Source organism: Falco cherrug, chromosome 2, assembly GCF_023634085.1.
Source record: "Falco cherrug isolate bFalChe1 chromosome 2, bFalChe1.pri, whole genome shotgun sequence".
Classification (NCBI taxonomy): Eukaryota; Metazoa; Chordata; class Aves; order Falconiformes; family Falconidae; genus Falco; species Falco cherrug.
The window spans coordinates 19,222,500-19,236,390 of record NC_073698.1 but is presented as its reverse complement, the minus strand read 5'-3'; the positions used below and the strand labels follow the sequence as shown (position 1 = coordinate 19,236,390).

At 35.8% G+C, this 13,891-nt stretch overlaps 1 protein-coding gene across 1 annotated transcript in view; it reads left to right on the top strand.

Annotated features, from left to right (window-relative positions):
* Positions 1-13,546, top strand: part of RDX (radixin) — a 41,492-nt gene extending 27,946 nt beyond the window's left edge. The window contains exons 6-14 of the mRNA XM_055702529.1: positions 1,882-1,965; positions 2,442-2,588; positions 4,052-4,148; positions 4,792-4,955; positions 5,591-5,721; positions 7,861-8,021; positions 9,008-9,100; positions 9,921-10,163; positions 11,151-13,546. Coding sequence (XP_055558504.1) covers positions 1,882-1,965; positions 2,442-2,588; positions 4,052-4,148; positions 4,792-4,955; positions 5,591-5,721; positions 7,861-8,021; positions 9,008-9,100; positions 9,921-10,163; positions 11,151-11,315 — 1,285 coding nt within the window. The 3' untranslated portion in view covers positions 11,316-13,546. The remainder of the gene's footprint in view (positions 1-1,881; positions 1,966-2,441; positions 2,589-4,051; positions 4,149-4,791; positions 4,956-5,590; positions 5,722-7,860; positions 8,022-9,007; positions 9,101-9,920; positions 10,164-11,150) is intronic.
* Positions 13,547-13,891: the final 345 nt, after the last annotated feature.

Genomic DNA, 13,891 nt, shown 5'->3' with positions numbered 1-13,891 from the left:
CCACCTTCGCAGTAAAAAAATAAAACACTGTGTGCATGTGTATTTCACCTGTAGGCATTGTCTTGTGTCTCTCAACTCAAACTCAATTCTAAAAGAGGAAAGTGCATAGAATTTCTGTAGAAGTAGATACTTTTTTGGAAATTTTGGAAATTTTAATTTGGAAAGCTCAAGTCACCGTGAGGGTGACTGAGTAGCTGGCACAGGTTGCCTGGAGAGCTTGTGGAGTCTCCCTCCTTAGAGATATCCAAAAGCTGTATAGACATGGTCCTGGGCAACTGGCTGTGCGTGACTGCTTGAGCAGAGGGGTGGACAAAGTGGACAGAGGTCACTTCCAACCTCAATCATTCTGTGATTCTGTGAAGAAGAGCTTGGGAGCAGGGCTTTTATTTTCAGGTGGGCACTTGTGGGGCATAGTGCTGGGATAGTGTACTTTGCAATATCCTGTTTTGTCCCTTTTTTTTTTTTTTTTGTTAACTTTATGCTATACCACTGTGAAAGCTTTTGAACATTTTGTGAATGTCTGCTGGAGGAGTAGAAGAAATAATGGTGGAAAGCAGCTCGTAGTGTAGATACCACAATGTAAAAATCAGGCCTCATTTAATTACAGAAATTCTTTAATAAATTAACATTGTCCTAGAAGACTTGGAATTAATTTTTTTATGTAATAAAACTTGTAAAAGATTGCCAGGATGCTTTTTGGTTATTACAGACAGAGCAAGTTGTTCTTTGTGTATTCTGTAACAGGCTTCCGTAAGTATTACATTTAGGGCTTATACTTACATGCAAGGCTAAAGATGAGAAAAGAAACAAAAGGTATGTCCTGTCATTGCATGTTCTTGTGTCATTTATCTGTGAACATGTAAACTTGGTGCAGGTACAAAACCTAAAACACCTGCCTCAGTTTTGAGGAGGAGAGCCTTGACAGGCATGCACACTAGGCAAATCAAAATGTGATAATGGCTACCAGTGAAAAGTGCACTTCACTAGATATGGGGCAAAGTAGGAAATAGAGTGGCAGAAAGATGCTATAACAGATGAAATACTGCATTAGTATCTTCTGCATCACTTAGTCTATTCCTTATTGTACTTTGCTAAAAAGTGCAGGGAGAAGTAGTAAATCCTTACTTTCATGAGTAAAGAAAAAGGAAGGAAAACAACTGTTCTGACTTTTAGAATAAGATTATCTTGTAGTCTTTCTTTTTTTTTAAATTGTCATTTAAAACAGTTTTTCTAGGAATGCTTGAAATGCTAGGTGCATGGAATAAAAGCATAATAAAGTTGTCATATGCATTTGATTTCTTACTGTAGTACTACATTGAAAGTTCTAGTCAGTCAAAATACAATTCCATCATTGCAGCCTGCTGAGTGTAAACTTCAAATAGTTTTCTGAAACTGCTTCGCTATTGATTTTATTTATTAAAAACCGAATCCAAACTGTAAACTCAACAAACTAGTCTGCTAACTTGTCTTGATATGTTACTTTATCTTTCAAGCTTGAGTGTATCTATGCATACCTAGAGATTAATATGCACCATTGTCTTATAAGGATTTTATAGGCCTGCATTTTCAGGTGTTCCAAACATACTAGATTTCATGACTTTACTGAGAGTTGAGATACACCATGGTATGACTTCTACATTACAAAGAGTTCAGAATACCATGAAAAAAGAAGTGATTTCACACAATTGTAAGAGCGTATTTGTTGATATTCAAAGTTTCTGTGTTTGTCTGGGTTAAAAAGATGAGCAGCATATAGGAAGACATGTTCAAGTTTATTCCATTAAAGCATGTGTTATGCTGCATAACCAAACTTCTTTTTGTAACTTTAAGATACTAAATTTGTTGTCATTGTCATTTACTAGCAGCAACTTCTATTCACAGGGTGTTAGAACAGCACAAACTGACAAAAGAACAGTGGGAAGAAAGGATACAAAACTGGCACGAAGAGCACAGAGGAATGTTAAGGTAATTATGTAAAAAATGTTCCAAGACCTTTAAGGGTTTTTATTATTATTGGGATGTATTTGGGGAGGTGGCATATTTTATTTGGCAACTGCTTGCTTTTACTTTGACCGGGGTAGGCGGTTATCAAAAACTTCCATGAAAGCTTCAGTGAGGTTTGAGATTCCAATTAGGTTATTGGCTTACTTACATGATTTCTGGTAAGGTTGTCAAGTGCCTTTGACCACAGTTGTCTGCCTTTTAAAACATATTTAGTATTTCCTTTGCTCACAAGGTGAAAAGACAAAGTGTGATGATTGGACTGTACTTTGGTATTACACTGTAGAGCTCTATAAGTAGCTTGAGTCAATGTACGTGTGAATTTCAAAGAGAGATGTAATTACAAACCAAATTTTACACTAGTTATTCTGCAGTTCCCTTATTCCTGCAATGTACTTTTGATTTTTCTACACTATGCCATTTTTTTCTTCTTTCATCAGGGAAGATTCTATGATGGAATACCTTAAGATAGCACAAGACTTGGAAATGTATGGAGTCAACTATTTTGAAATAAAGAATAAAAAAGGAACTGAATTGTGGCTAGGAGTTGATGCTTTGGGTCTGAATATTTATGAGCATGATGATAAGTAAGTGGCTAATACTAATTTTGCAGTTCTGTCCTAGGAGGTTCTATCTGAGATTACAGAAAAACCACCCTATTGTGTGTTAAATAACATCTAGCAAAACAGATTCTCAAAGACCTTCTAATCTACGTAAAAAATACAAAAAGATATAGATGTTAACTGCCAGAGTATTTGAATCTTGAACATTAAATACAGATGCAAAAGAAGGGAAAGGAAGAGCAGTTCTGTGTAAACTGAATTTTATGTTGCTTAATATGGCTATATGGTAGCTAGACCATCTTTATATGGCTTCTTTCTGTACCTTTCCTTCCCTCAAGACTTTCTTTTCAGTCACGATGAAAAGGACATTGAGAAGCTGAGCAACATATTTAATGAGAAACATTTTGTAAAAGCAGTAAATAGAGTTATAGCTGTTAGAGCATGAAAACCTATGAGGTGAAAGCTTTTAGACATCAAAGAAAATAGATTAATCTTGTGTCCTGATAAAGAGATCAAACATTCTGTGCTACTTGAAGAGAGGTAAAGGTGAAATGTACAAAATCTGAAGAATCTGAGAACAGAACAACAAACTTATTCTTTTGTTTCTTTCCAAACACTTGTTAATAACATCTGATATCAACAGTCCTTTCACAGTGATTTGAAGTTAAAACATGATATGTCAAAACCCAGATAACACCTGTCAACTGAACTGAAACTTAATGTTCTTCAATGTATATATACTCTGTAACAAAATTCTCTAAGCCTTAATTGCCATTAGATGGCAATATAACTCCTGAAAAAAGGAAATATTCAGAAAGCATTCAGATCAGATGAACAATCAACCAATTTTAGTATTCTTTAACTCCTGATAGTTAGCAATTAAATGCTTAAACTTTCCCTAATGCTTGCAATTAAGATAATATGAATTGAAAAAACTTTCTGTGCTCATAGAGAGAAATATTTACAGTTACGCAGTTGTTGTGTAACACTGTAATAGTTTCCGAACTGAATTTATTTTATTTGAGATGCAGGGGAAACACATTTAACTTGAACTTTAGAAATGTAATAACACATATCTTGCATCTGAGTTTAAATAAAGTACAACATTGCTGAAGGCTAATTTAATTTAGTCTTTGAAATGTTGTAACTTTTCTCAAATTTAAATATTCTTTTAATTGAAAATAGAATTATCAATAGCTTATAAAGAATCAGTACATGATTATGATGTTTTGCATCTATTAAATGGTAGTAAAATAAGTCACAAATAAAAGTTTCTTCTGTTACAGTGCCATGTAGTTTATATTTGTTTGATGGAATAAGGTGTAAAAAAACCAAGAAAAAAGTCTAGCAAAATATGCTTGAATGGTTGTTAAGTTTTGTAAATGTAACTGAGGGTGATAGTGAAAATGGTGCAGAGTTAAGATTTAGTAGATGTAAATAAAATGCATATCTTCAGTGCTTCTAATGAGAACTTTTTCTCTTTGAAGGCTGACACCCAAGATTGGTTTCCCTTGGAGTGAAATAAGAAACATCTCTTTTAACGACAAAAAATTTGTCATAAAGCCAATTGACAAAAAGGCCCCTGTAAGTAGTGTGTAGAATAGTATGCCTTAGTATATGAAAAGATTTAAGCCTGCAGGGACTTGCTCTGGTATTATGGCATGAGTATATTTTTTTTGTGCCATTTATTATTCTAATTGGTAGAATAGTCAGAAAGCAAAAGGATATTTTTATTTTCGAAGTATTGTCATGTCATGTTTATTTTCTGTCTTCATTCTGGTTGATACTTTTAAGATTGCTGCTTTTTTTTAAAATTTAAGTCAATTAATATTTCGTGTTGTGTTGAAAAGATGCTAAATTCTCTGGCCTCCCACCTATATTTTTCTTTTTTTTGTATTACAGGGGCACATTTCATGAGACTTTCTAGGTCAAAACTCTTCAGAAGTAAGAGTAGAGAACAGTCTTACTTTTTCAGAAGTGTAGCTAGTTTACAAAAGATAATTTTTATTTAACCTCCACAAGGAGGCATCCAGGTGTAATTTTGAATTTATCTTGCAAGTTCCTGACAGTAACTAGATGTATAGATTATGGTGTTGGATTGCTCAGAGGATGAATGTCAAAATACTTTTAAGTTTAAATTTAAAAAATGCAAGCATGCAGTAATGGTTTGAATCTTGTCACAACTGTATTTTTAGATTAATGGATTTGCTGAAATTATTTTTGCTAGGATTTTGTTTTTTATGCACCCCGACTGAGAATTAACAAGCGAATTTTGGCACTGTGTATGGGAAATCATGAATTGTACATGAGGAGGAGGAAACCTGATACAATTGAAGTGCAACAGATGAAGGCCCAAGCTAGAGAGGAGAAACATCAGAAACAATTGGAAAGGTAATTAACAAACTTCCGTGAAAGAGAAAAAAATTCTTCTACCCTTTTAAGAAAACTAAGTCATAGAATATCAGACATCTTGGCATTCTAGAAAAAAGAGCTGCTTTTCTTTCTGTAATATGTGAGCAGGCTTGTGGAGTGGCTTGGCTCACCTGTCTTAATAGAAAGCGGTATCGGTTTTGAGCTTTCAGCATAGTAATAGTAGCTGTACCCTTGTTTCTCATGTTTTTGTGAAACAGGCTTAACTCTGTTGCTTGATCCTTAGGGACATTTATACTCTACGGGTGAACGTTTAAAGCAAGTTCAGAATGTCATGGCTTACCTTTTGTATATTTTAAAAAATACTGTTACCATTTCTAGTCCAGATGGAACATCATGTCTAAAATGCAGGTATAATTGTGGATTTACCTGGTCGAACCATAACCAATGTTGCTAATCAATTCTGTTCATAAATTGGTTTTATGCAAAGTATTTTGAAGCAGAAATTTGGTGGTTCTTGCATTGTAAACAGAATTTGAAACACTTAAAATAACGTGCTTCTGCTGTAGTTGAGTAAACTGAAAAACAGGCTACTAGCATCCTTAGACTAGAATTTAATCTGAGGTTAGAAAAACTTTTACTATTTTTTTTTTCAGGGCACAATTAGAAAATGAGAAGAAAAAGAGGGAGATGGCAGAAAAAGAAAAGGAAAGAATAGAGCGTGAAAAGGAAGAATTAATGGAACGCTTAAGACAAATCGAGGAACAAACAATGAAAGCTCAGAAAGGTGAGCTCTTACTGGTCCTGGATTTCTTATATCTGATAACAATATTTAGTTCAGTTCCACAGTTCTGCTGGTATGTGTGGGTTTTTGTTGCTTTTTGTGTTTTATTTATTTATTTTACTAATAATAACAAGAATTTAGTGGTGTATTATTTGAGAGATTATTTTTCAGTGTTAAGAGTTATGAGATGGTATGCATGTATATGTGTGTATGTTAGGAATTGGTTTTATATTACAAATATAGCAAAAGTTTCACTCTAATAAAAAGGAAATGAATGTTTACACAGTTCAACTCAGAATTATGAAGTGCTTGAAGTGCTGAAAACCTGGAGCTGGAGGGAACAGGGAAATTGGAGAGGAAAATTCAAAGTATTTCCTTTTAGGATTTTGTTGAATTTAACTTTTCATTTGGGTTGTTCCTTCATTTTCCTATTCCCTTATAAGTCTTGAGAATTTTAAAACTAAAATCTTGTCAGTTTTTAGTGAATTAATGTGGTTTCACCAATCACAGCTCTGTGTTGAACCACCCCATAGAGTCCCTGCTGCTGCTCCTTCCCAGTCGCTCCTCTCCATGTTCTTGTTTTGCTTCAGGTTGGGTTCACCTTCATAAAAGTTTTTTTCCTCTCATGTTCATAACTGTTGGCTTCAGGCATTATAGAGGGAATTACTGACTAAACCTGTGCACATAAATAACATGTGCCTGGCACTGTTCTCCAGCTCTGCCCCTGCATTTTTCAGTCTTTCAGTGCAGAACAGGTTGGACACATCCAGACAGGTAACACGTGAACTGTGCCTTGGAATTGTTTAAGTGAGAGCTATTTAGTTCAGCACAAAACAGTGTCAGGGTGATTCTAAAGGTTTAACGATATATATGCTTTCTCATAACTTCTGTAAGCGATATAGCGTAACTTCTGATTCAATATATAATGTTTATGTGTTGCTGGTCTTTTTAGCTTTCTATTCACATATGGAAAAGGGTTTATATAAATGATGTCTGCATTCTTTAGTTGACTTGGTAGTTACATGTTCTCCATCTTCACAGAAAGATTTTGAGTAGCATTTTTAAACATTTATGCATTTTATTTCATTTGCTAAGTACTGCTTTAGTACAACTCCACATACTTGTAATACCGTTCGTTTAATTTTGTAACTGAAGTCATAGACCTCAGAAACAAATGGAAGAATATTGATTACACGAGACGTACTTAAAACTACAAGTGTAAAGATTAAGCATGTGTCAGCATACCTGGGGAGGAGCTTTTATGGTATTAAAGCCTGTGGTGAAGGGTAAATGGATCGTTCCATTAACTGAGCAGTTGTTTAGGTTTTCTGGTGAAGGAATCTATGGCAGCTGTGCCTAGACAAAAACATAGTGGAAAATTTGTCATTAAAGTCAGCAAGGAACTTCAGGAGGAGTTTTTTTCATAGTCACTTCATTTTGCACATCAGAGGAATGTATTTTGCCTGTGCAAATCTTACCTTGCAGAACTGGTAGATTATTACTACGTCCTATTTCACTCAAGGTTGTTCTGCCCTTTAGATTGCAGTATTTTGCTAACCAGGCAGCTAGACAAATATTATCTCTCCCTTGATCTGAAATTTTCCTGTTTGCATCTTTTTGGCTCTGTTCTACAGAGTTTTTCTGACCCTTCCAATGGGTCTTAGACCATTGTGCTGGAGGCACGTGCCTAAATTGCCTAAGTTGCATTAAGGAGTCTTTGTCAGGCATTTCAATAGAATAGAAGAGGGGCTTGCTCTTTTACTGAAAGAGTATGATTCAATGTATATAAAGTCTCCTTAGTAGTAAGAGTGAGGGCATATGTGCATATACGTACAAATACATGTACATGTATTTGGGTGTTTACTTTTATCAGTGAGGTGATTAATTTTCTGAAATGCTGGGCTGTGATAACTGTCAGGTGAGATGAAGTATATCCAAAGTATGTCTTGCTGGGGATGGAGGGAATCAAGCACAGAGCATAGCTTCAGGTAACATGCTCAACAGCTCTTCATAGCTTGAGGCAGCCTTGTAAGTCTTTGTCATCTTTCTACGTTATTTTAAGTGTGTTACAGTTGTTATCTGTGTTATGTATGAGGAAGAGCTAGGTAGTAATACCTTATCTGCAAACGTTCCTTTTGGCAGAGCTAGAGGAGCAGACTAGGAGAGCTCTAGAACTGGATCAAGAACGAAAGCGTGCAAAAGAGGAAGCAGAGCGGCTGGAAAAAGAGCGTCGAGCAGCTGAGGAAGCTAAAGCTGCTCTAGCCAAGCAGGCAGCTGATCAGATGAAGAACCAGGAGCAGCTAGTAAGAAGCTTTAACCCTATTTAAACCTTTTGAAACAAGTTGGAAAAGATAATTGAGAATTTAGCCTTTATTCTTGATTATATCTGTTTTGTCAAATGGCTAAGCATATTGAAACACATGTAAAAGTATGGAAAATACTGTTACGGATTGTCATGAGAACTTTTTTAGAAAACTGCATTGGATTTGCCAGTTTTTGCAAGTAAAAAATAGAACCCCAGAGCTGTAGGAAATTAAATGAAGTGGACATTTCAGAGTGACAACACTTATTACATTCTCCTTCTAATAGTGTCAGGCTTATTCAGCTAAGAACAAGAGTAGCTTCCTTCTGCAGTCCACTGGGAAGCCTGTTCTCTGAGGCAGGTCTGTTCTGAAGCTTGGTGGTGGTGGTGGTGGTGAGTTGGTGACACTGTAGTTTGGGGTTTTGAAGGGTTTTTTGGGGGGTCAGTGGGTGGGGTTTTTTGCCTCTGTTTCCAGCATTTACAGTATCTTCTCAAATTCTGTGCTAGACTACTTCTAAATCAAGATTTGCATGTAATAACTGAGAAAGGCATGAAAATAGAACAAATGATTTCTCAACTGTAAAACAGCTTTCGATTTTCTGTAAACGTAGGACACAATTCTGAAGGCAAGATTTAGCTTAATAATACTGAGAATGTGGTCCAGAATTATAATCTTATTGGTGGAACTATTAAAATTGTATTAAACTGAAATAGCCCTAAATGCTGGTTTGTAACTACAGCTTGCTCTTTTCCACCAGGCTTTGGAAGTGCAAAGACAATTTTTTTTTTTTTTTTTTGACTTATTTCCATCTGGCAAGAGTTATAGACTCATTCCCTCTGTCATGTATGCTTAAAATTTTGGTTTTTAGCAGAGAAGTGATGGATGGTACTCTTTTCAAGTCGGATCACAGCAAAGGCTCTGCTTTCTTCCACTGCACAACCAAAATGATGCCAAATTAAAACTTCTATTTGATTTGTTTGTTTCAGGCAGCAGAACTTGCTGAATTCACTGCCAAGATTGCACTTCTAGAGGAGGCCAAGAAAAAAAAAGAAGAGGAAGCCTCAGAATGGCAGCACAAAGTAATGAGCTCATGCTGTGTGAAGTCAGAACTTCAAAGAAACTAAGGGAAATGAGCATGGAAATCCCACTGGAAGTCCATGGGGTTGAATCTCTCCCTTTCCCCGTAGGCTTCAGAGAAGCCTTTCTTAAAGGTTTTTGTTCTCCAGTCTACTGAAGCCAGCCTATACTTCTATTTAGCTAATTTCTTCATATTAAATAGTCATGATGGGGGGAAATTCTCATCAAAGGTATGGTCAAAGATTTGAAATGGTTTCCTTATGTATGGCGATGAAATCGGTTGGAGCTTTGTGTTGGAAAAGAAAACACCTCAGGGGGGTGGTGTATAAAATCATGAGTCGTGGTGAAAAGACAAACCAGAACAGTAACAAAGGCACATCAAAGGCAACTGGACAACAGTTTAAAGCAAAATAGTATTTTTTTCTCAAAATCTGCAATTAGCTGTGGGATGTGAATACTGCTTGTGTGGACAGATTTAAAAAGTGATGAACAAATTCTGGTTGAATATGAAATTTGGAGACATTACCTTTGATTTAGGAAGTCCCCGAGCCTCAAATTTCAGGAGGCTAGGAGCGCTCTAAAGCAATCAGTATAACTGCCCTACTCTCTCATCCTTCTCTTGTCTACTGCTGGAAATAGCTGGGCAGTACAGCTGGTTTTGAGTCATGTCTTTTTTTACCCTGCATTCCTATTTAAAAATTTTCAGTGCTTAAGCTTGTAGTGTCATTTATAAAGGACAGTTTCTGTGTGTCAGAAAACATCATTTTTCTGAAAATTCATAAATAATTTTTTAAAATGCTAAATACTCTTTACTATATTTAGGCTTTTGCAGCACAAGAGGACTTGGAAAAAACCAAAGAAGAACTGAAATCTGTGATGTCTGCTCCTCCTCCACCTCCTCCCCCGCCAGTTATTCCTCCAACAGAGAATGAACATGATGAACATGATGAGAACAATGCTGAAGCCAGTGCAGAACTGTCTTCTGATGGTGTCATGAATCACAGGAGTGAGGAAGAACGGGTAACAGAAACACAGAAAAATGAACGTGTTAAGAAACAGCTCCAGGTAATGAAGATTCATAGCTGTATCCACGTAATTCAGGCTTTGGGTTTTCATTCATTATTTGTCAAAAGTCTCATTGAAATTACAGTGTGCCAAGGGAACATCCTTTTTGTAATTTACTAGGTTTATTACTAATTTACCAACGAATATCATTCATAGTGTTCTAGAAGCAGAACAGATAAAAAGATTGGATGTAAGATTGTGCTTTACAGCTTAAAAGTACTAGAATGTTGTCACATTGGACAGTAAACATTTCTAATAATTATTTAATGTCCAGGACACTAAATGTTAACACATAATGCCTTCCTTTCTCAATACTGAACTTCGTGAAGTGGTATGAACAGGTGCTTGCTTAATAATAGTATTTGTTGTGTTTGCAATCATTCACAACTGTTGTAAATGCAAAAACTGAATTATGCCCATTTTGGATTAATCTCATTTCCTTGAAACAGAGCACTTCCTCCTAGACTAGTCTTACCCCTCAAAGTATAATAATCTATGTTAGTTGCAACCCTTTGCTTTGTTATGAAATGTCTGTTTGGGAAGGAATAAAAGAAATGCAAAGCTGCTTCTTTTTCTGGCAGCAATATCTTAGTAGTGGGTATGTGTAATATCCTTTTTGCTAAGTCAGTTGCTGAACAGGATAAGGGAGATAAACAAGAGCTGTCTTTACTCAAGCAGAAATTGAAAAACAAGGTCATTCTCCTGCTTTATCCTGCTAGTCCCTTTCTTCTTGGATGTTATGGCATGAGGCCGTTTTTTTCTTAGTTTGATGCCCACACTTGCGTAAGGAAAGAATCCTGTTTTCTCTTTCCCTCTGCAGTCTTTCTGATACACCTCACAACTTGAGTTACTGAACAGCACAACAAGCATTTCATAGGTTGGCATTCAAGAAATCCTTATCCAAGTTGCAGAACAGTTGTTATCAGAAATTCCAGAACCATTAGAAGATTAGTCAAAGCACTTAAATGTAAATATTTTATTCAACAGGCTTTAAGTTCTGAGTTGGCTCAAGCCAGAGATGAAACCAAGAAAACACAAAATGATGTCCTTCATGCTGAGAATGTTAAAGCAGGCCGTGATAAGTACAAGACTCTTCGACAAATCCGACAAGGCAATACAAAGCAGCGTATTGATGAGTTTGAAGCAATGTGAGAGCTGTTACTTTGCATATATGTTCCTCGTAAAGCTGAACCACCAACAGAGAAAAAAGCAGGCCTTTGCAGATTTGATGGATTGCACCCCATTTTGCCAAAGCACTTAATACCAGTTTGACTACAGTGGCTAGAAGACAAATTTAGGGAAAGCTATTCAACCACAAGGCAGTCTGTCATCCCTAGGTTTCTTGGGGGGGAGGAGGGTGTGGAGAATGATAGCAGTTTTTTCCCAATCATGTTTTCAGTTTCATTGTTTCCTTTTTTTTTTTTTTTTTCCCTTTGGAAACTGATGTGAAGTATATAATGACTGACAAGTGTATATATTGCTTAAAAATTAAGAAATAGAAGAATGGAACTGAACCTAAACTGGATAGGTGCTATTTTAGTATGAAGTTTAAAACTACATTTTTCGATGTAGCTACACCATTAAGAGTTTGAAATTGCTGACTTTTAGGTTTGGTGGTTTTGTGGGTTATGGTTTTTTTCCTCCCAAGTGAAATTCTTTGGTGTTTCATGTCCTGTCATCATTGATGGTTTTCTTTGCCTGCCTGTTCACAAAGGTCTGGATGGCAGGTGGTAGTTCCAGGAAATATTTTTAAATGGAACACTACCTGTGGGCAGCGCATGGCTGCCGATAGGCTTGAATAAGTATTGCTTTTCCTAGGTGATCCTTTACAGATGTGCAAAACGTTCTAATGCAGCAAAGGAAAACAAAAATGCAAAACTTCATGTGCTATTTGCTTGTAATTATTTTATTTGCAGTAGAGAGACCTGGACCTTTCTGGCAAGGGAGCATATGAAAACATCAGTCCCAGGGAGGGGACAGTATCCTACCTCACTACTATGTACATGATGACTGGTCCTTCAAACACCATGAAAAAAACTGTTTGAAATTGACTTATCGCTACACAGTGATATCATAGAATGCTAGGAGCCTTTATTCCTAGGATTTTGTTTTACTTTAAGATGGATTTATAGTGCTAAATACTGTCTTAACTGCCTTATGAATTTAAATTGTAAAAGCATCTTTTGTGTTTTAAAGCTGTAATGTGTCACTGGTATACTATCTCCTGGGAGGGGTGCAGATGTGGATGTCAGTTAATTTGGTTTCAAGTTTCCAAATACAAAATGAAAGTTCCCAGAATTGAAGTAAAAGTGTTCATAGCTTCAGTTTTCAGTGAAGCTAGTATTGTAATTGTCATAATGATATCAGATCATTGTTTAATAAGTCCTTTCCCTCTTGGAAAAAAAAAAATACTTTTTTGAGAAACTTAACTTAGAAATTGAACTTTAGATTTACAGTTAACGTGGACTGCAGTTATTACTTTTGTTACAGTACTCTAGTAAATGTCTACAGTGGAAGAACCCTGCTTTCTCTGAGGATGGTTCAGCTCTCTTCTGTTTGATATTATGCACTCATAAATTTACACTTATCTATTAAAATTTGCCATTTTATTAAACATTTTTTTCATGCACAATAGGTTTAAATTTCTTATGAACAATTCAACTGAGTTTTTTTTTTATTTTGCAGAGTTAAAGATTGGCTATGTGGGGTGACATCATGAAAATAAAATAAAGATACGTTAATATATTTTTGGTTTGTGGGGCTAAACATATCTGGTTGACCTTGAAGACTGATGTGCGGATGGTGTGCACATGCTTCAAAATGCTGCTTGGTGGAAGCTAGTGTTTCTACTTGCAGTGCATTGTAAGAACAGGTTTTGTTTCATAGGCTTCATACACTGAAGCTTAAGCAAATTTCTAAAGTATTTGAACAGTTTGCCATGGCAGGTGAAATACTGTGCTTCCAGTGAGTTTTCATTTTTCCCTGGAAAGTGTGCACTAACACTGATACATCAGTTTCAGTGTTGGGAAAAAATAGCAGTAAAGTTTGTTGTTCATAAATCTACAATATCTAGATTAGGGCTAAATGGATTAGATCCATTTATAAAGCTGTGTGATTTTTTTTTTTTTTTTCTAAACAACCAGGAACAACCATTTGTAATATGGATTTTCATGATGAACAAAGTGGTAATAGCTGCTGTCACCAGCTGTTGGGAACACTTACTGGTGCAGAAATACTAAGAATACATTTAATGATTACTTGGTGAAGTAATTTTCCACATGCTTTTTCCTTTAGCATCATGTTTTGTGTTGTACAATTAAGCTACAATTACATCTACTATTTTGGATAACATTCATTGGTTAACAATAAAGAGATACAGTTAATTTCTCTGAGGTCCATTGTTGTTATTTAATGCCCTTTATTTCTGACAGCTTTACTAAACACACTGTAATAGCCTTTTTCCAGAGCAGTATACACAAATTTTGATCATCTTTTGTTTCATGCTCTGGTCAGAATGAAATAAAAAAAAATACTCAAATTGTATCCCTAGAGGTGGTACTCTGCTTAAGAAATTACCACATACAGCTGGGAGGAAGCACTGGTGATTGATTGTTGATTCAAAACAGGATGTGAATCATCAGAGCAAATTGTCTCTCGAGAACAGAGGGTAATTCAGCCATGTAAGGGCTCTATCGGTAATGTAAGAACTTTCAATCACTTGCTACATA